A 21,358-nucleotide genomic window follows, 5' to 3' on the forward strand; every position below is an offset into this window, starting at 1 on the left:
ATGTCAGGGGAGAATGTTGCTAGGCAGTGTTAGATGGTTGGATGGAGGGTGACTAAAAGTCAAGAAAAAGAAGCAAGACCCAAAGATTACTTTGTGGAAGTTTAAGAAGAAAGAATGTTGGTACTTTCAGCTGCTCCCATATTTCCTGAGCAATCACTATATATTCGTGAATCATGTTTTGATTTAGCACAGCTTTAATGCCGAAACCCCTTCCTGATGTAACCCTCCCCATTTATCCAGGCATGGGACCAGCACTGGGACTAACTGGTAAATGGACTGGTTCTTATATAGCACTTTTCTACACTACTGGAGTAAGCGCTTTATACGACTTGCCTCTTTCACCCATTCATACAAGCACCTCTTTTCCTATGCCTATGTGCTTTTCTATCTAACATTCACACTGCAGTTAATGTATTGTAGATCAACCAGGGATTCAGTATCTTGCCCAACAGCCAAGCTTCCAACCTACAGATAAGTAGATGACCAGCTTGTGACCACCTGAGGCTGGGTTAGTGGCTCTTACTCTTGAACTAATGGTCTTTTGTATTGGTGCAACAGATCACGGTTGATCCGTAATCCGAACCGATCCCACTCCACGGTTCGGCACGCACAAAGATTCGAAAAAGAAGGAAAAAAAATATGCGTGGTGAGTCTGTCAAGCGATAGTTATGGCCAGCGCTAGCGGTCCAAGTGCAGGAGCAGAGGAGTTTGCTGCCCAGTCCGACCGGGCTAAAGCTATTACAGAAGCTGTTGGGGTGTTTAGCTCCAGATGGGAGGCCGTATACTGTTGTGCAAAACAAGGGGTTTAAACTACGATGAACGTGCTTCAGCCACGCTACGATATCTCGTTGCGCGTCCACTTTAGTGGCAAGATCGTTCCAAGCATGTCTGAGCAGCAAAGGATTTAAGTTGTGGCTGAACTGTCCCAGGCATCTTCTGTTGCCCCAGCTACAAATGGGTGGAGCTCCAGGGCAACGGAAAGCTTCGTGACCGTGACAGCTCATTATGTCGCAGCGGAGTGCGATATAATGAGCCTTGAGGCGACTGTTGTTGTGATTTGGTGCTGTGTAAATAAAACTGAATTGAATTGAGTGGTAGATACAAAGACTGTACTGCCCTATATTGAACCATAATTTTTTTTAAATAATTGAGTCTTGAGTTGAATGTTTTTAACAGGCAAAAAATACTTCAATAAGTGAAGTAGTAAATGTTACATTTTTTTGGTCTTTTTTCCTTTTTTGCTGATCCAAAAATTGATCCGATCCAAACCGTGAGAGTTTTGATCCGTTGCACCACGAGTCTTTTGCATGTAGAGTAAATGTGCTAACATCACAGCATGGAGCCACATGACTGGGATTTTACTGTCAAGGTATCAAACAGAGTTTCACAGCAACCTCGTGTTCTCTGAGGTAACTTTAATGTTCTCTGTTTTGTGGTTAACAGAATCTGCGTTTGAAGACAGAAAGTTAAAAGCTCTGATAAAATATCAGAAGGTGAGTGTAACGCATTCTGCCACAAATCTTTGTAAGGGCAGACTACACGAGCAGGTGCTTGAGTTTCCATACCTGTGGGACTAAAAACACCTGGATTCAGAGATTAAGAGGTGTGGACTGATACCTTGTCCCTCCAGTGTCTCTCTGAGCGTGGGGGCAGCGAGACAGCTAAATTATCAGAATGAGCGACTGAAAAATAAAGTTTGTGTTTCCGAGCAGATGTAGTGTGTCCCTGCAGTCTATCTCGGTGCACCACGCTCTTATGATCACAGCTCCATTCCACTTGCTCCTCAGCTCTTGATTACTGAAGAATAACTTGCACTCAGCAGGATGGATTATTAGAGAATAACTGTCTCATTGTTGCCATTTAATACCCTCCATGACCGTGACTGTGTGCGACTCTCGCATGTTTGATACCTGCCTCGTAGCAACCATTTAAAGGAGACTGCCGGCCATAGCAACCGAGCAGCCCTACGCCTCAGCTAATGTCCCCCTCCCTAAACCTGGAGCTCTATCCATAGCCTTGGGATGGTAATCCCCTAGCCTTACCTCAGGGAACCTTTTTATTGGGCCAGGGCTTTCCCTACAGGGTGCCTTATTGGGTGAGAGCTTTCTCATTGCTCGGGTCTCATGACTAAGAGTTTGTGTCTCTGTGAGGTGGTTGTGAGGTAGTGACCCCTCATTTTCCCCTTACCACCAAAACCAAGGAGCTTAGCATATGCCACAAAAGGAAACTCATTTAAGCCAAAGGGATACAAGCCTGTCTATTCATAACTAAATAATGATGTCTCCATCACAGCACTACCACTAACTAAAAAGAGATCAACAATTCATAACTCCAGCTATTGAAATCCTGTTGACACGATGTTATTCCTAAAAACGAGCTAATAAAACACAAAGCATCCAAATGTGAGAGGAAAAGAAAAACAACTTTCATCAAAGAGCTGATATTTGTGCAGCGATCTTAAAGGCAGTAACAGCACCATGAAATGAACTGAAGCACAGCAAGAAACAGCAGGAAATCTCAAACTGGCAGGCCACTGGCTTTTACTGGTGTGTGTTCACAGAACAGAGGCAGAACCATGCAATCTGTCAAAATCTGCTCTCATGTGACCAGCAGAATCTTCTGTTATTACTTACCAAGATCTCAATAACCTAAACTGTTATACAGATGCCACCAAAGAAACCGAGACATATCCACACACATCCCTGAAAAAGAAAAGACAGATGTGCACTAAACTTATCGCACCAACCACGGCTTCTGCTCAGCCGTCTCCGATTTGTGTAACATTTATAATGATTGCTGTGAAATGTAACTTCATATATCAAATACTTTTCAAGATCATTAAAAGAGGTCGGTCAACCCACTTATAGGCTGGAGGATTTAACATGAACAGAATATCAAAGACAAAAGCTTGAACTTTGTCACCATTAAATGATTCAGAATCGGTCATTTGCCACAGATACGTCCACAATAGTGTCGGTAAGTTAAAACATGAAACAAAACCCTGCAAAGTCCCAACTGCAAAAGACTAATAGTGGTGATTTCTGAAATTCACAATGCTGTAAAATAAAGCACGTAGAAAACTTTCTAACATGAAATTAGCCATAAAAATCAGGAAAGAGCCATTTTCATTCAGCGTTCATGTTGAACTGAAAGTCTGTCCTGAGTGGAAGGAAATTCTGGAGTTTCCAGATCATACGCTAATGATAACCGAGGAAATCATTTTGTTAAATAAGTGAATATTTTTATTTTCTAGACCTACTATTTTGAGACCTATTGACCCGGAAGACTTAAAATATACTGAGAGGCAAAACGTGCATTTTTGTTTTTGTGATACTTTTGTTTGCTCGATCCAGCATTAAAGTTGAACGAAAATCACATTTTGTTCATTTTGTTACTAACAAACTCTAGTTGTAAAGTATTTGGGCTAGTTTTGAATTATTGTGAAATCCGGTCGTTAAGTCTGACGTCACTAGCCGTGTCTGGGCCTAAACTCCGCTGCAGGTCCATATATCAAACGATCACTATGGCATTACTGAGAGTTGAAAAACTGTCTAAAGTCTTTCATCTTTAATAAAATGATCAGCGTTCTGCTCTACCAGGTGTAACAATTGAGTTTAATATCCAGAAGTTAGCAGGGAGTTAGCTCGCTAGCTTCTATCTAAATACAATATAGCATGTCCTGACTGCGGGGTTTTGGAAACAAATTCAAACGTACAGCTCTGTTATCACTTCCAACATAAATGAAGACAGAAAACTAAACAGCAGTGACGTTTGTAGGGTTACTGAAGTTGGGCTAGCTGGTATATAATGATGTGCTACGTGACCGCTAGCGACACAGCTATGTTAGCATAATATAAACAAGCTAACTTTTTTTCCACTGGATAAAAGTTAACGTGAGTGTTCTCGGTGGTCAGGAACAAATGTAATCGCATGGCAGGATGCTGTAAACGGACCAAACTTCAGCCAGGAGAACAACTGAGATAATCCATCCACAATACGAGGTTAGTCATTCATATACTGCTGCATGGGCTGGGCTGTAGTTACATCCTAAGGTTTTAAAAACTGAGCTTAAATAAATGATTAGCGGTAATAAAAGCCGAGGGAGGTCAACAGTGATCACTGACTGTTTTAGGAGCTTTTTGAGATCAAATAGAAGAAAATACATAACATTAAACATGTCAACAACACAAAAGCCATATTAAACGCAGACTACTTTAGGCCCGAAAGTAGGATTCGTCACGTCATCACTTAACAACCGGATATATTTATATACAGTTCAGAAACTGGCACTACTTGTCTTTTTTATATTGGTGTGCTCCCTAATATGCGAGTTTATGAGACAGCTTGAATACATTTGTTATTTCTTCATGTTTTACACAGCGTGCACTCACTCTGCGCGTCCAGATTACAGACTCTGGTTTATTTTGATGGTTTGACAGACCAGTGAAAATATCAGGTTTTTTGACGTATCCATGTTCAAACATTGACCGAAAAGTGATTTTCTATATGAAAATTTCACAGCACTAAATATGTTCAAACTTTGCAGTTTTATCAGACTTGGTTGATCAGGACATGAAACTGGCTGATGCTAAAGATTCACACGTAAATGCAACTTTGTTGGAAAAATAATCCATTTCTGCAGATGAGATGGGCAGCCTGGTGCCCTGGCTGGGTGTGGGGTGGGTATGTGGGGGGGGGGCTACAGGCTTAGTATTTGTTATGAAGAGACTTCTGGCTGCGTGACACACAGCGTCTGTCTTGATTTAAGCCTGTCTGGCCTTATTGTAGGAGTCAGGTTGGCTTTAGTGGGCCACACACAAGCAAGCAGTGAAAGGACTTACTAATGAATTGACAATGTTGAAAAAAACACTAAGAAAGGCTGATTATACTTCAGCTGTAGAATAGTAGTGTGTGTATATTTGTGTGTTTTGGTGACAGGAGGGGTTGGAGGCTCCAAAACTGGATCCTGGGGATGTGCTGGGAAACAGGCCTCCTGTCAAAAGCAATCACACAGGTAGAGAAAAGGAGCCACGCTGAGGTTTTTAGCCACTAAAACAAACAGAGGGGAGCCGTGCATCCACCCAATTTACCCACACCTCTGCGCTCGCTGCTCCACAACTGCACGTCTCCTAGCAGAGTCAGCGAGCTGGGTGTTGGGACCACATCAATGTCACATACACATGTGCGTCTGCCATTTGTATAACAGAGCTTCTGCTCCGATTCAGTCATTTCACCGCGCTCCTTTCAGATTCAGGAATGTGAGGAATCCCAGCCCGGCCGTTTGATTGTTAAAAGGAGCGCCTCCTTTGGGAAGGAGCCGAGGGTAACGTTGGGTGTTGGGAGCGATGGTCGGGGTGGTTTTTCTTTGATGTGTTTTTCCCCTTCTCTGTGTTTAACCATGAGTGAAGACAGTGTGAAATGTTGGGTTGCCCCTTGTGTGGGATGCACCTCTATATGGGTGATCATAAGACTTCTTTGTCCCTCTGAGATGAGAAAAAAGACAAAATCGACTTGAAGAGGGTGAGAAAGAAAAACGGTTAAACCCAAAGCAAAGCCAAAGGAAGCTTCCTTGTGGAAGCTTGTGGTTTGTTCTTCTCTAAACTGGCTGCAGCAGCTGATGTTCGGTTTGGTGTGATGGCTTTTGTTCTGATATGTACAGAGTTTGATGCTGGAGAGTGTTTGATGCACTGAAAGTATTCACAAAATTCCAGGTAAAGTGTATTTGCACATTATTTCTTCAGAAATCAGGAATTAAAAAATGCCTGCATACCCGTGTTTAGCTGTAAAATAAAGAAATTTACATGAGATAAATAAATAACACAGAAACCGTCTTGATGCCTGCAAAATCATCCAGGTGAGCAAATCCCAAAAAGTTGTTTCTGTTCATCTGGATGTAGTTTACAGTCAGTCCAGAGACTGAGATCGCTCGGCTAACCTTTATCCAAAACTTAACATCCAGTCGTTTATGGCTAAAGTGATAAAGAGTGTTAAAACAGTTTATTTATATGTGATTTTACTAACAGTTAATCATGCTTTATATTGCGTTTCTATTTTTTGTGCCGTGTTGGAACCTCCAAGGATTTGACGGTTTCCTGTTGGAGTATAACTTCAAACGATTTGGCTCCTTTCTATTGGCTTACACCGACATGGATTAGTTATCCAATAACTATAGAAAAACTGAAAATATATAATAAAAAATATAGATAATAAATCATGTGGTTTTGCCTCTTACATCTCATGTATGCGCGGATTAAACATGTAACCTGGTATTTAAAAGTAAAAAGGTGTCAGAAAAATAAATACTCAAGTACCTGAAAAATCCTACTTAAGTACAGTAACAAAGTATTTCCCTGTAGTGTGATCCTGATGCTGGCAAGGTCACCGAGCGTGTAGAGCACTGCCACTTCTGACACTCGTGTCTTCTTCGCACGGTCGAGTTCACTGATAATATTTGTTCAGAAAATGTTGCTGTCAGTGTTTCTCAGCTGCTCTCCCTCTCAAAGGCTACAGAAGGTTGTCAGGTGTGAGGAGTGAACGTCCATCCACGTGGACTAAGCTCTGAAGGTGTCTGCACAGCATGGCTGGATGCTCTGTTCTTCACTACTTAGACTTCCATCCTCTGCGCTTGGTCCGGCCTGATGTCAGCTCCTTCTGTCATATTTGAAATTATTTAGAGGTTTTTTCTAAGGTCCAAACATTTTGGGAAACAGGGCTGCTGCCATAACATTTCAATATCATTCAAATATATAAATGCTGTTCAAGGGCCATCTCTCTTTAAATAATCAAATTCATTTCATGTCAGGGTAGTGTTTCCTGTTCAGCCGGGAGAAAAACCCAACAGCACAACAACAGCCTCCGGTCGTCGTGCGCCGTCAGTCTGTTCTCACTGGCTCAATGACAGGAGCTTCAGGTTCCTCACTTTGGACTGACAAAGACTTGCTCCATGGAGTTTTCAAGCTGATGCAGATTTGTTAGTAAGATGGAAAATCAACAAAAGTCGAAATAGACAGAGATCCGGTGAATTAAGACTGTTGAGGAGTTTTGATTCCAGCTCATCACACATGCTGAATCTTTGCTTCGAGTCTCACAAAAACATAAAACATGCTTATTGTTCTCGTTTCAGGACTGTGTAACCTTTCACAGGAACACATGACGATTTAGAAGACTGAACTTGTGCATGTTGTATATTGTGTTGTACAGAAACACCGTACACAGCTCATCGTGTTGCACTTCTGTCATGTGGATTACAGCCAAAGCTGCCGCTGCTCATTATCAAAAAGTTTCTAGCTGAGCTAATAATTATTGAAACATTTACATGACAAAAACAAAGCAGGGTGTATGGAAGCATGTGTTGTGTGACTAACAATACTTTAACGATATGTTGCTCAACACAACGTTGTTACAGCGAGGAGCTTCCTGACTCACCGTTCAACATCCCAGATGCAGAGAGGGGAGAAGTTCTCGCAGCATGCAGTGCCTGTGACGAAGGAGCTGCACACAGAGAGGCAGAACATGTCCTTAAACAAGGTGAACAAACATGTACTGACACAAGAAAACAAGGTAAGAAATCTACCCAAAATAATTGATTTAATTTTTACTTTTCATTTTTATCAGCTGGCTGTGTATCTTATTGTCCTATATGGAAAAGTATATTAAAAACAATTACAGTGGATGAAAATGACCCTTATGTCCACATATGTAAAAGGAAGCGGTCATTCCAACGTTTCCTGTTTAACCAGCGTACTTTCCAAAATGCACAGAAGACATTTTATAAATGATGCTGAGATCTGGAAATCTTATTATTTCAAATCATTATTCTTTTTTATATTTGCTTCCCTGTGGCTTCATCTGAACATCCAGATGAACGGACACAGTTTGAAACAGTGGATCCAGCACGAATCACAAAGGGACAAGTATGAGGAGCCGGCAGGATTTAGCTGCTGGGCTCAAGATGCTCTGAAAGTGCATAAAGAGATTGTCCCAGAACGCCTGGATCACATGTTGCAAAGTAGCAAAAGATACACAAAAACTCCCTTTTAAAAACATTTGAAGTGTTTACTTTGAGTGAAATTAAAAGTGATTTAATACAGTTTGACAGTTTGTGCTAGCTCTGCTGTCTCAGAGTCAGAAGACTGTCTATAGTCTCCTTTCTCTGTGGGAGCACATGTGAGTGCACAGCATAGAAAGTGTTTCTGAAAAAGACAGTTTTGCACTGTTAAAGGAACAAAACTGTGAGCGCAGGTTCGAGACTGTTGTCCGTACAGAGCACCAGCGGCAGCACCTTAGAGGATTCATCGAGGCCCACTTTGCACTTGATTTCTTGACCTCATTTAGCAATTGTTATAAAAATGTTCTCTCATCACATAAAAGGTTCATTTTGAATAAGAATGTTTGTCTCTGGGGCCAGCGTAGCACAGCTGCATGCATACAGTACGTGTAGACAGCACATGCAGGGTTTGTCTGACCAGAATGGAGAGAAATGGGGAGTCTGGTAGGAAAATGTTCATTACCACAAATAACCAGATTCTCTTCTGGTCTTACATTCAGCACATGTTGTTTCCCAGCAGAATAAAAGACAAGAAAACAACAAGACCGCTCCAGCCTTTGACTCAAGAGGCAGGTTGGAATTAGCAGCCTCGGTATGCACAGTGAATGTCACGCATGTGGGGAGGTTAGGGAGAGGAAAAGGTGAGGGGAGGAGCACTGTGGGAGAAGGCTGACTAGGAGGGCTGAACTGGATGTGGAGACTCAGAGCTTAGTGCCCTCCTACAGGGTTGACAGACAGGGGGAGGACCCGCCTTTTACATGCAGAGGTAGCTACTGACAGATGTTTATGTCAAAATAATGAGGACTCAAGTCTGTACTGCAGTAGGTGGAGATGTTATTTGGAAAACATCACACTGCATCATTTCCACAGACTTGTCAGTTACACTTGTCATGCTTTCAACCTCCCATTCAGGCACAGCTTACAGGTGCATGACGAGATTAGACAGATTCTGGCTTCATGGAGTCATGCTAACGCTGGCTAAGTCTGTGCATTTGTGAATTTGCAGCCTACGTAGAAATAAAAAGTCTCCTTCCAGCATCAGAGTTCAGATTTCTGTTCAAAGCTGACAGAAGTTGAATCTGCTCTCTTTTTGTGTATTACTGATGAAACTCACTGCATGGCATTGTTTGTTATAATTCAGAGTAAATTCCCAAGATTATTAATGTCCTAATTTTTAATCTGTGGAAGCTCACTGCTAACTTTGAACTTCAGTGTCATCAAATTACATAAAAGCAGAACCAACTAAAACTTCAAAGCAAGATTTTGAGCAAGTGATGAGGTAGCACGGTACATGGGGAGAACTTTATCTCAAACTAGCTTTTAATAAAAGATATTTCTAGATTGAATGTATTAGATCAGGGGTGTCCAACTCCAGGCCTCGAGGGCCGCTGTCCTGCAGGTTTTAGATCTCACCCTGGGTCAGCACACCTGAATCACATGATTAGTTCATCAGCTGTGTTGGATCAAGGACACATCTAAAACCTGCAGGACAGGCGCCCTCGAGGCCTGGAGTTGCCCACACCTGTATTAAAGAGTTGAGGGGAAACAAGAGAAAACTGAGGCAGGAATAGAAAGACACAAAGCAGGACTGGAACCCAACCAGCACCATAACCATCATCTTGTTCTTTATTACATTTTTCTTTTTACATGGCATATTGTTCATGCCGTATTTCTATAAAGAGTCAAGTCCATAATCTTGACGAACATTTGTAGAACAAAACCTACAAATTCCAGGTTCCGTGAGATGTCGAGGATGCAGCTGTACTCCAGCCTACATGTTCCTCCTCAGGACCAGACTCTCTTATGTTGAAAGGGCCACATGCTCTGTCTGACCTTCTTCCCCTCTCCTCTGCTTGACACAGCTCAAGTTGAATCAGCATATACTTTTAGCTCCACACACAAACAAGCTGCTTGTGAACAGTAATGGCACTGTGGTGGAATCACATGCACTGGCTTGACTGAGCATTTATCATCCTGGAGACTGTGCTGCCAAACCTAACAGGACTCGGCCTTACAAAGGCCTTGCAGCAGTGCAAAACGTACCAAGCAGAGCTGCGACTGAGCCATGCTGTTGGCGTGTATGTACTTTGAACTGGAGCAACGAAGAACGTGCATGTTTGCAGGAAAACACACGCTCAGTAATGCAGGCAGCTGTCAGCCCCGTCACATAGCACAGACCTTTGGCAGGTTCCCAGTAATTAGTGTTGGGTAAACTCATTTATGACCCAGATGGGTCTGGGACCAGTAGGCACAGTGGGTGACCTCTGACCTTCCTGACACAGGATACAATAGGGTTATAGTCACACTTGCTATCTGGACCCTATTACTCTCCATTACTCACATTACTCACCCCTGACTTGGCTGTATCACAGCAAGAGGAGAGGAGGGGGACACCACCTACACAAAGAATGACTCCTTCTTGTTTCTTCTGCTTCCAACTGAATCACCAACCAGATCTGATCTGGAGTCAGAACAATGGACTGATATTATAGCTGTTAAGGTCAAAGCCTCTATCGTGCCTAATTTTACCTAAACACATGCAAACAAACACGCAGCCACATCTCTGACCAGAGTCCTTCTCTTCTGCTCACTCAGTGGCTCCCATCACATCACCTCTCATTAGCAACACCCTGGCCAACCTCAACAGCTGGCTGTATCATCTGAAGGCCCATGTGTTACACAAACTGTGTGTTCAGTGGGAAGCAGTCATATCAGCAGGTCAAAAAGAAACAACAATTTTTCATCTCTCCAAACACACATTCATACACACTGATACAAAAACACAGGCAGCACCAGACACAGACACTTAAAATGGTCTCATCAGTGACCGGATCATGATTGATCCCTGATGGAATTGTGACCGACTTCCGGCTGATGGTCGACTGTAAGGATATCCCCCACCTGCGACGTGGATGATGCAACCACGAGTGGTAACACCGCTAAGCGGCATTTAGGAAAACCAGTGGTAATGTAAAATGTAACCACCAGGGGGAGCAGTACTTGTATTTCATTGCACTGCTAATGTTCTTATATAAAACGCAAAATCGAAATGTAAACACACTCGGATTGTGCAACAATATATGTGTGTGTGTGTATTTCTGCCACGAATATGTGGCGCTCTGTTGATCTCTGATGATTAATCAGGTCAGTGAAACGCTGCTGTACAAGTCTCATTTGGCACTGTGCTTAAAACTACTGATGCTTCTCACCATTTCCACTGTCCAAATAAATTAGCAGCCATAGCAGTGATGACAGTCTTGCTCAGGTTTTCTGCTGCTAATCTTAGTATGTCACCTTTGCTGTTTAATTTATGCATGTATGTTACTAAAACTGGTGTTAATACACCTGCAAACTTTGCTACATCGTGTTGAATTTATACTTAAAAATGTGCAGAAGTAATTTGTACTTGATGACATAATCTGAGGCAGCATGGTGACGCGGTGGTTAGCACTGTTGCCTCACAGCAAGAAGGTTGCTTTCTATGTGCAGCGCACGAGCTGCATTCATGTGAACTCCGACGTCACAACATCGGCCTTTTTTTATCTTGGGGTAACTGTGAGAGCATGTCCTCTGCTGCTTTCAACAGGAACAACACAAGCTGAATATCATGTAGGAAAACCTTAAATTCATGGAGTTCACATAGTAGTTTTCTACTGTCCCAATTTTGTGAAAGCACCAAGAGGTAGCTTCATTTTTTATCACATTTTCAAAGTCCGAGCCCATAAAACGCAGCCCAAACAGCTGATCAGAGTCACATCTATCCAGTTCACACGGTTGGAACGAACTTTATTGGAAAAATGATGAGTGATGATAGGGTGTGCTTAAACCATCTTCTTGAGATGTTGTCTTCGGAGCTTGTGTCTGACATCCCCTACTATGTGGACTGGCTGGCAGAACATTTGACATGGGTGTTTTTCACATACGCATCTGCTGCTCAACCCACAAATGCATTTTCCTTACAAATGTGGGCAAATGAGGGAAAAAGTCTCTATCCAGTTCATTACATGCAATCACAATCATGGAGGAGACTGCTGCCATGATAGATGTCCACAGAATTCATAGTGTTTTAAGTTTAGTGTCAAGTTTCTGCAGTCTGTGATTAGTTATAATGTATTTCTGCCCACAGTGCCAAAACTACTCCAAAACAGTGTGTTGACTGTGGTTGATTAGCAAGCCCTGATTGACCTGAATTCTAGAGCGGGTGTAGTTAAGAGGAAGGCCAGTATGTAAATACCGTTGAAGACAAAATGATTAGCCTTCCCATTATTGTTATGATGTTTATTTTCTACACATACCGTATTTCCCGGACTACAAAGCGCACCCGAATATTAGCCGCACAAGCTAAAATCAGGGGGAAATCCTGTTTTGTACATACATTAGCCGCACCTGACTAAAAGCCGCAGGTGTTTCAATGTTGACTTATCATATGTAAGAGAATATGCACAAAGGGAATGGTCAGCAAAGAGACGGCTGTTTGGAGACATCACTTTTATTAATATTTTGAAAAACAAGTTATGAGTACATATTTGCATAACTTTTTAGGTATATGTAGAAGTAGCGGTAATTACAAGTACGAAACATGTACTGTGCTTCATAAACGAGTAACAAATGTAGTACATAACAGTAGCCTACAGCACACCAGAAAAATAGATCCGGACTACCTTTTAGGCTCAGGTGCAGTGACACAGCTTTAACAAGAAGAAAAGTCAGTCATTCACCATCTTTCTCTTCTTCCTGCGCACTGAAACCACCAAAGTCCTCTCCTCCAGTGTCGGATACAAACAGGCTCAGGATGGCTTCGTCATCCACTCTCAGCTTCTCTCCTTCGTTGTCACTTTCAAAACCAAAGAAATCCTCGTTGTCAGTGTCAGAGTCGAACACCCTCTGAAGGGCCGTGGCGGTGTCCTCCTCTCCATCATGCAGCAGTCCAGCCCTTTGAAATCTGTTGGTGATCGTGGATGTTTTCACACTTTTCCACGCTGTCAGAATCCACCGGTGGAGTTGGGCATAACTTGCTTTTTGGGCATAACTTGCAAGTTTATCGCCGCTCATCATCCACGCCTCCTGCTGAACGCGTAGCGCTACTTTGAAGTTTGTTTTTCGCGCTACTTGTACGGCACAAAAAACAAATCCTCTTACGATATGACAAAAATCATGGACGATCCATAGAAAAGCCGCACCTGACTAAAAGCCGCAGGGTTCAAAGCTGGTGCAAAAAGTAGTGGCTTATAGTCCGACAATTACGGTACTAGTTTTCTTTAGAATTAACAAATTCTTTTTATTTGCACACGATAACAGAACTATTTCAGAAAAAACAAAAATGACCAGGGAGGATATTATTGGCCCCTGAAAAACTGAGCTTTTAATTGAGCCAGAGCACAGCCCATGCCAAAAATGAAAGAAATTTGTTTAGAGCATTTCCAAGTGTCTGGAGTGAGGCGTCTCATCTAGAAATCTAAAGTGAGCCAAACAGCACAGAACAAGCCTGGCAGAGGTAGAGAAAGCAAAAGATTTTAAAGACTATGGAAAAACAACAAGTGAGAGAATGACTGCCAGGACACGAGTGAAGGACTGAACCTGGTCTGTAGTCTCAATGAGGACAATCACTAGAACCCTGCACAAGAGTTCAACAGGAACTCCTCTTCTGTGGAAGACAGACAGAAGGATGTTAAGGACAACCTGGAGAAAGATTATGGACACTGGACCTTTGGTAGAAACTAGAGCGTGTGCGCCACAGAGATGCTGCCTACATATGCAGAGAAAGGAAGGAGTGTACAACCCAAAGAACACTGTGTGTGGCTGTATTATGCGGGGGGGGCATCTAGAGCTGGGAATCTCATCAAGGTGGAAGAAAGAAGGATATGTGAGATTTTAAAGGAAAACCTGAAGGAAGAGTGGGTGGTAATATGAAAGAGTATGAAAATGCTTAAATAATGAAAACTAATTGCATTTGCACTTTCTGAATTACATAAGGTTTTCATGATGACCTACCTTTTTGGAGATGCATCAGCATTTGAGAAAGGCTTCTCTAAGATGCTAAAAATCGCGACGGGGGTTTCAATGTGTGAAACAAATAAGCGACAAATAAGATTCTTGCCTTTCATAGTAGCCGTCTTGACTTTTGTTCGAGTTACGGTAGGCAGGTCTTCTATAAAGAGGATTATAATAGAAACAAAAGTAAGTCAGCATTCACTCAGCCTCTCAGACCAATTACACATGAATGCAAGAAAGCAGCCCTCTTCACCACCCTGGGAAGCTGGGCTCCAGCATTTCAGCTCCAGCCTGTCACCAAGCTTCCAGCTCTCACCCCCACCCCCTGTCAGAAATAGGGCTGTTAATTTGTTGCGCTTGACCCCGGGCTTTGTGACCGACGTGTATCTAGTTTGTAAAAAGTGCTTTTATGTGGTTTCTAAATATGTCTGGGCTCAAAGGGTTATGATGCTTTTATATTGCCAGGGAGGGAAACAATGCTCAAAGGGTGCAAGTGCTGACCCCCAAACCCCCTATGCACACTCCCTCTCTTTCTTTCACTCCCAGGGTTCTCTCCCTCGCCCCCTACCCCTTTACACAACGACATGCATGGACAAACATTTGCCTGCCTACAAGCATGCACTTTTTTCTCTCACAAATAGACACTCTTATGCATGGGGACACACACACGCGCATGCCTGGACCCTGTTGTCCCATCACCACCCCCTGTGGCCCTTTTGGCTTCTGTTTGTGTCTCATGTCTGTGGGGTCACCAGGACATTCCTCAGCTGGGGCTGCTCAGCCGGGTGGAATAGACCAGGACCTAACGCGATGTTCCACACTGGACGTCAGCGTGGAAGAACTCTGCTGTATACAAACTGCGTTGGCAACAAATTTGCAACAGCAAATAGGATTAGGAGAAAAGATCATTGTGATAGATTTTCTTAAACATAACAAGGAATATTATATCACTTTGTCTTTCATTTCAGTGATCTGAGGTTATTATATTTCTCATTATTATTAAGCTTATATCTAACACAGACTTGTTGAACCACCAAAGAAATTACAGAGATCTGTACTTCTAACTACCACATGCTAAAATATCTCGACATTCTGGATAACTGACTTGCAGATTGTTGTGTAAGAAAATATGATTAAAAACAAAAATGAACTAATTATCATAGCTTTATGATCTCTACGATTCTTAGATTTTCAAAGCTGCCAAACTAAAAATAATAATAACACAAACGGGAAGCTTGGATGTGTGGTGGTTAGCACTGTTGCCTCACACCAAGACACAAAGACTCTGTGTTTGCATGTTCTCCCCGTGGTTGCGTGGCTTCTCTCCGGAGACTCCGGCTTCATCAAGGTTGGGTTAAATGTGAATCTAAATTGCCCAGGTGTCAATGTGACAGCAAATGGCTTCCTGTCTCTTTGTATTTGCCCAACGTCAGGCTGGGCAGTTATCCATCAGGTATCCTGCCTGCCTATCATATCTGATCTCTAGGATTCTTAGATTTTCAAAGCTGCAAATGTAATAATAATAATAATAATGATGTTGAATTTAAAAAAAACCCCTAATGATAACAAACAACAAAACTGTGGACAGACAATCCCAAAGTGGGATTGGCCATAATACACAGCACTATATTTAGCTTCAAACCCCTCATACCAACTGTCAACCGCTGGTGGACGGCTGACGAAGGCCACAGGACCTGGGCACCTTGTAATTATTGAGTAAACCATAAACTCCTGGGTATACCAAATAATTCTAGAGACAAATGTGAGCCCACCTGTCTAACAACTAAATCATGGCCAAAACTGGGTGATGCAACAGGACAATAATCCCAAGCACAGCAGCAAATCTACAACCGAATATCTAAAAAACAAACAAATCAAGATGTTGCAATGTTTAAACGTAACTGAACTTTGCTTAAATTACTCTGTAACAAGATAAGAGATTGTACACTTAAGATCATTTTGCATATATAACAAGTAACTGCCAGACCATAACGCAGATATCATGTAATCCAAAAAGTCAAACATTACAAAGTACCATAGGTACCTAGCTGGGTGCAAAGATGCTACATTGTCCTTCCCTCCTGTAGGCCCACCACCCGCAGGAGGAGCTGTAGAGGTCGGGTACATTGTGCATCAAGCAGCAGTTAAGCATGGGGGCCATGTCGGTCCAATCCCAGGCTATTGAGGCTGACTACTGGGACATGGAATTTCACCTCTCTGGTGTGGAAGGAGCCCGAGCTTGTGTGTAATGTTGACAGATCCCGACTAGATATAGTTGGGCTCACCTCACTACACAGGTCGGGCTCTGGAACCAGTCTCCTGAAGAGGGGCCAGTTTGGAGCTGTCCTCAATAAGAGACAGTGAAGAGGGGTGGGTATTCTTGTATCCCTTGGTTTGCTACCTGTACATGTGGAGGCTTTGCCACTGGACAAAGGGTTGTTTCCCTGCGTCTTCGGGGAATGGGTCCTGACAATATGACTGCCTTCTGAGAGTCACTGGATGATTGCTTCAGGGTCCTCCATCTGATGACTCTATTGTCCTATTGGGAGACTTCAATTCACATGAGCAATGCATCAAGTGACAGAGAGTGCAGTTCTGCTATTGGACTTCTGTGCAAATAACAGTTTGTCTATAACAAACACCACTTTTTAACATAAAGATGTGCAAATGGCACCAGGACACCCTAGGTCATAGGTCAGTGGTCGATTTTGAAAACATATCATTGGATCTGTGATCATATGTTCTAAACACTCGGTTAAAAAGAGAAGCCCAGCTATCAACTGATCACTACCTCATGGTAGGTTGGATCAGGTGGTGGAGGAGGATGCTGGACAACCTGGCACATCTAAATGTATTGGGAGGGTGTGCTGGGAATGCCTGACAGAGGCCCTGATCCATGAGATGTTCAACTCCCATCTCTGGCAGAACTTTGACAGCATTTGGAGGGAGACTGGGGACATTAAGTTCTAATGGACCATGTTCCGCACCTCCATTTCTGAGGCTGCAGCAAGGAGCTATGGCTACAGTGTGGTTGGTGCCTGATACGGTGGTAGTCCTCGAGAAAGGTAGTGGACAGGTGAAAGGTGCCATGAGGCTGAAGTCCTGGTTAGCCTATGGGACTTTAAAAGCAGCTGAAGAATAGCAGCAGGCCAAGTGGAATGCAGCTCAGGTGGTAGCTGAAGCAAAAACTCAGTTGTGGGAGGAGTTTGGTGAGGCCATGGAAAAAGACTTTCAGTATGCCTCAAAGTGATTCTGGCAAATTGTCAGGCGACTTGGGGACGAGGTAGTACTCTACTCAGATGTTGGATAGTGGGGGTGGACCTCCTTAATCCTACTGACACATCTTCTGGAGAGGAAGCAGAGTCTGGGAACGAGGGGATGACTCTCCCATCACAAGGGGAGAGGTCAGTGAGGCAATTAAACAACTCCTTGGTGGCCGGAACCCTAGGGTGGATGTTCACTCCGAGTTCCTAAAGGTCCTGGATTTTATAGGGCTATAATGGTTGACACGCCTCTACAACACCACATGGAGATCTAGGGCGGAACCTCTAGACTGGCACACTGTGGTGGCGGTCCCAGAGGGAGGCCCAGAGGATGTGTTTTGACTACAAGGGGATTACACTCCTAAGCCTCCCGGGTAAGGCCTATTCAAGGGTACTGGAGAGGACAGTTTGTCTGTCTTTAGTCGAACCTTGGAAGCAAGAGCAACAATGTGGTTGTGGTTTTTGTGCCCCAGCTCTTTATCCTTACAATGATATTTGAGGGTGCATGGGAGTTTACCCAACCAGTCTACATGTAGTTGTTTTTGAAGAAAGCATTCAACTGCGTTCCTCAGACTATCCTGTGGGGAATTGCTTTGGGAGTATAGGATGTCTGACCCATTCCTACCAGCCATTCAATCCCTGTATAACCGTTACAGGAGCATGATCCGCATTGGTGGCGATATTTCGGACTCTTTTCGGTAAATGCTGGACTCAGGGGTGCCCCTTATCACCGATGCGGCTCATAGTTTTTATGGACAAAATTTCTAGCTCTACTCAGGTGGCGGAAGGCTTTTTGTAGACGATGTGTTTCTGTTGGTTTTATTAGAGGGTTGCAGTGGAATGTGAAGAGCACCTTCAAGTCACCTCCAAGTCATGGTCCTAAGCCAAGAAAAGAGTGAACTGCCTACTCTGGGTCAGGGACGGGTTACTGCCCCCCAGGGGAGTAGTTTAAGAATCTCAGGGTCTTGTTCATGTGAGTGAGGGGTGAAGGGAGCAGATGGATTGGGACCACACCTGCAGTGATGCTCTTGCTTTACCAGTCCCTTCCTGTTACCTATGGTCACAAGCTCTGGATAGTGACTGAAATTATAAGATTGTGGATACAAGTGGCAGAAATTAGCTTTCTCCAAAGGGTGGCAGGCCTCTCCCTTAGATATAGGGTGAGGAGTTGAGCAATCCGACAGGTGCTCATAGTAGAACCAGATAAGCTAGAAGAAGTGGCTGGGCGTTCTTACTTAGGCTGCTTCTCCCGCGACCGAACCCCAGATAAAGGGAAGAAAATGATTGAGATATGGATATTACTGAATGTATTTTCTAAATTTTATTAATTGTATTTGATCAACTTTTATTCTTCTAATAGGCCATTTCAATTTTTATTTCCTCATTATCAGCTTGTCAGTCATCTGTCAAAAAGTTTGATAATCTGCATGAATGTTGCTATAAAAATGAAAGTTTGATTGATACTATAGTGCATATATTCACCCAAAATATGCCCCTCCTGATGGAAACAGACATGGACTGCCATTTATATAGTGTTTCTCCAAAATCCTTCTTGCTTTGAGACAACAGTGCTAACCACTGGACTTCCACAAAAGAAAAATCTATAGACAAAACAACGATCCTTAATAACCATCAACACACTGTTTGCAGTTACAGATATACTCTGTCTACCTATTTCAATTATGCATCGCTCTAGTAATTATTAAGTATCAATTGCTTGGAAACTGTTTACAAAGTTGCCAGTTTAAGTGTAGCTCTAAAACACTACTTGCTGTAAACTCAAGACAGGAGAACACCTGTACGAGTGCAGCAGGCTTTCACGTGCCAAGTGTGTTTTTGATGGGAATACTTGTGTGTTTGTTTCTCAGAGTGTATGTTTATCCATGGTAAGTGTGGGGGATCTGCAAGGTGTGTCGCTCTTAGGTGGAATGTCTGCTTGTAATATGTGTCTGAATGAAACTATCTGTGTGCGTCAGGAATGCAAGGTGCGTGCATGTGTGTGTGTGTGTGCATGCGCGTCTGTAATGAGGGGGTTTGGAACGAGCTGTGATTATTCTCGCCTCCTGCGGTGTAGGTTCTCTGGCTCTGTGGGCCCCAGAAAAAGCGCTCTGTATTTAGTGTGTGGGAACGCACATTCTGCCCCCTTATCGCTGTATTGTTGCAGCTTCGATCTTTTCTTCTCTTTTTTTAACTAATTGAATTCTTGACTCCTGAGCCACAGGAACGGCTCAGAAGAGACCAAAGAGAAAGACTTGAATTTCGAGCTTTTTCTTGTAGTTGAGTAAGGCAGAGCAGTGGGAGTGAAATTGGAGTGTCTGAGGTTGGGTGGCAGTGGTGGGCAGTAGTTAGAGAGGGCCAGTTCAGGATGGCTAGGTGGCTGCTGTGGCTTAACCCTGTACTTACTGGAGGTCAAAGGTCCTCCTTCCCTGGTGGTGGTGAGAAGTGTTGAAGAGATGGTTTACCCAACAATCATGTTCCTCTTTTTGAAACGTTCAAAGGCGCTTTTGGTCTCTGCAACATCTTTGTAGTTGTGCTTGAGGAATCCTACACAAAACAACTCAAACCCCCCCACCCGCCTGTTCTCACTTCTCTTCAGGGTAGCTGCTTTCTTCATTAGGTTCTGCCAACCCCCTCTTCTCTACATTAGTGATCAGTGTGGCATACCCTCCATGCCAAACCCCACCACATGGCCGTAAAGATTTCGTGTAAAGACATTTCTGGCTCTCTGCTTCTTGGTGGGAATTTTAAAGTTACTCTTTTTTTCTTTATATAGACATAGCAAGACTGCACACGCACACAAATGTGTAAGTGTCAGGGCCAATGAGCACATAGAGATGATCCAAATAATTCATTATTTTACAAGTATCTCTGTCTGATCTATGAAGGGTTAGGGGTAATTTATACAACCAAAATAACCCGTTCTTGGTGCCAAATACTGATGACAACCTTTAGATGTTTTGTAGGATCCATGCCTGTACTGGAGCTGGAGCAGGAGTGAAAGCCTGTCATGCAGGAGTGGTCATAATGCTTGTTAAATGTTAAAACTACTTTAAATTTAAAAAATGTTTTATAATAACAAACAATTCTGATCCAAAACTGTAAAATGAAACATTTTCAGTTTATTAACTTATGCTGTGCTGAAATTAATTTAAATACATTTAACTGACTGTGTGAATTGACTTCAATGAAACATTAGTAGAAATAAGTGTATTCACATTAATCACAGCTGTGCACCTAAACAGGAAGAACTGCATTAACACCAGTGTTTACCTGCTATTTCAGCTCAAGTTCAGCTCAGGTTCTGTTGACTGTAATTCATTTAAAGTCATTAATCAGAATTTTGATCATTACAAAGAGGTAACATGGATTCTTTATATATCTATTTTTATGTGCAGGGCTAATAAAAATGTAAACAAAAACAAAACATGTCACATTAATCAGCATCACTTTGGTTGAGACCAGTTACTGCAGGAAATACCTGGTCATCTATTCACCTACTAACTAACTGAAATGCCACTGCCTAGCCCCATACACACATACAGCAGTGAGAGAGAGCTACAATAGAAGTTGTTTATCAGTGCGTATCAGAATGGGAGAGTGACTCTGAGCACAGAATGGTTGATGGTCCCAGACGAGCATTTCAGAAACTGCACATATACTGAGATTTGGCTACATAACCATTTCTGGATTTAAAAATGGTAGAAAATAAATAAATTAAAATACATATACAGGCTAAATGATGATCTTCTAAATTTGTGAAAGATCATTTCCTCTCCAGCTTACGAGTTATCTGCTTTAAGGTGCACGTTTGAGAGTTATACCAGGCAGTCAAGTACTTCTGACGAAGCAGGAAAATTATTAACAAGATAATCGACCTCTGTTGGGGTAGCGTTCAGATAGCTGCTCTGCTCTGTGTTGGTACAGGGCATTGAAGATGATAACAGTGGGTGGATTATATTCTTAAACTTAGTTACAGCGCTTTCAGAAAGACATCTACTGTGATAAAGTCTACTCTCCACTGCTGTGTAATCAATTATTGTAAATGTAAATGTTATCA

General features: G+C 42.7%; 1 protein-coding gene across 2 annotated transcripts in view; it reads right to left on the reverse strand.

The window, feature by feature from the left end:
- The window catches only part of fbxw4 (F-box and WD repeat domain containing 4), a 44,149-nt gene that overhangs the window by 13,053 nt on the left and 9,738 nt on the right, over positions 1-21,358 (reverse strand). For both annotated transcript variants that reach the window (XM_005917060.3, XM_005917059.3), the window contains exon 6: positions 7,426-7,491. In XM_005917060.3, coding sequence (XP_005917122.1) covers positions 7,426-7,491 — 66 coding nt within the window. The remainder of the gene's footprint in view (positions 1-7,425; positions 7,492-21,358) is intronic.

Source organism: Haplochromis burtoni, unplaced genomic scaffold (genome assembly GCF_018398535.1).
Source record: "Haplochromis burtoni strain Fernald_Lab_line unplaced genomic scaffold, NCSU_Asbu1 Contig_22, whole genome shotgun sequence".
In the NCBI taxonomy this organism is placed as follows: Eukaryota; Metazoa; Chordata; class Actinopteri; order Cichliformes; family Cichlidae; genus Haplochromis; species Haplochromis burtoni.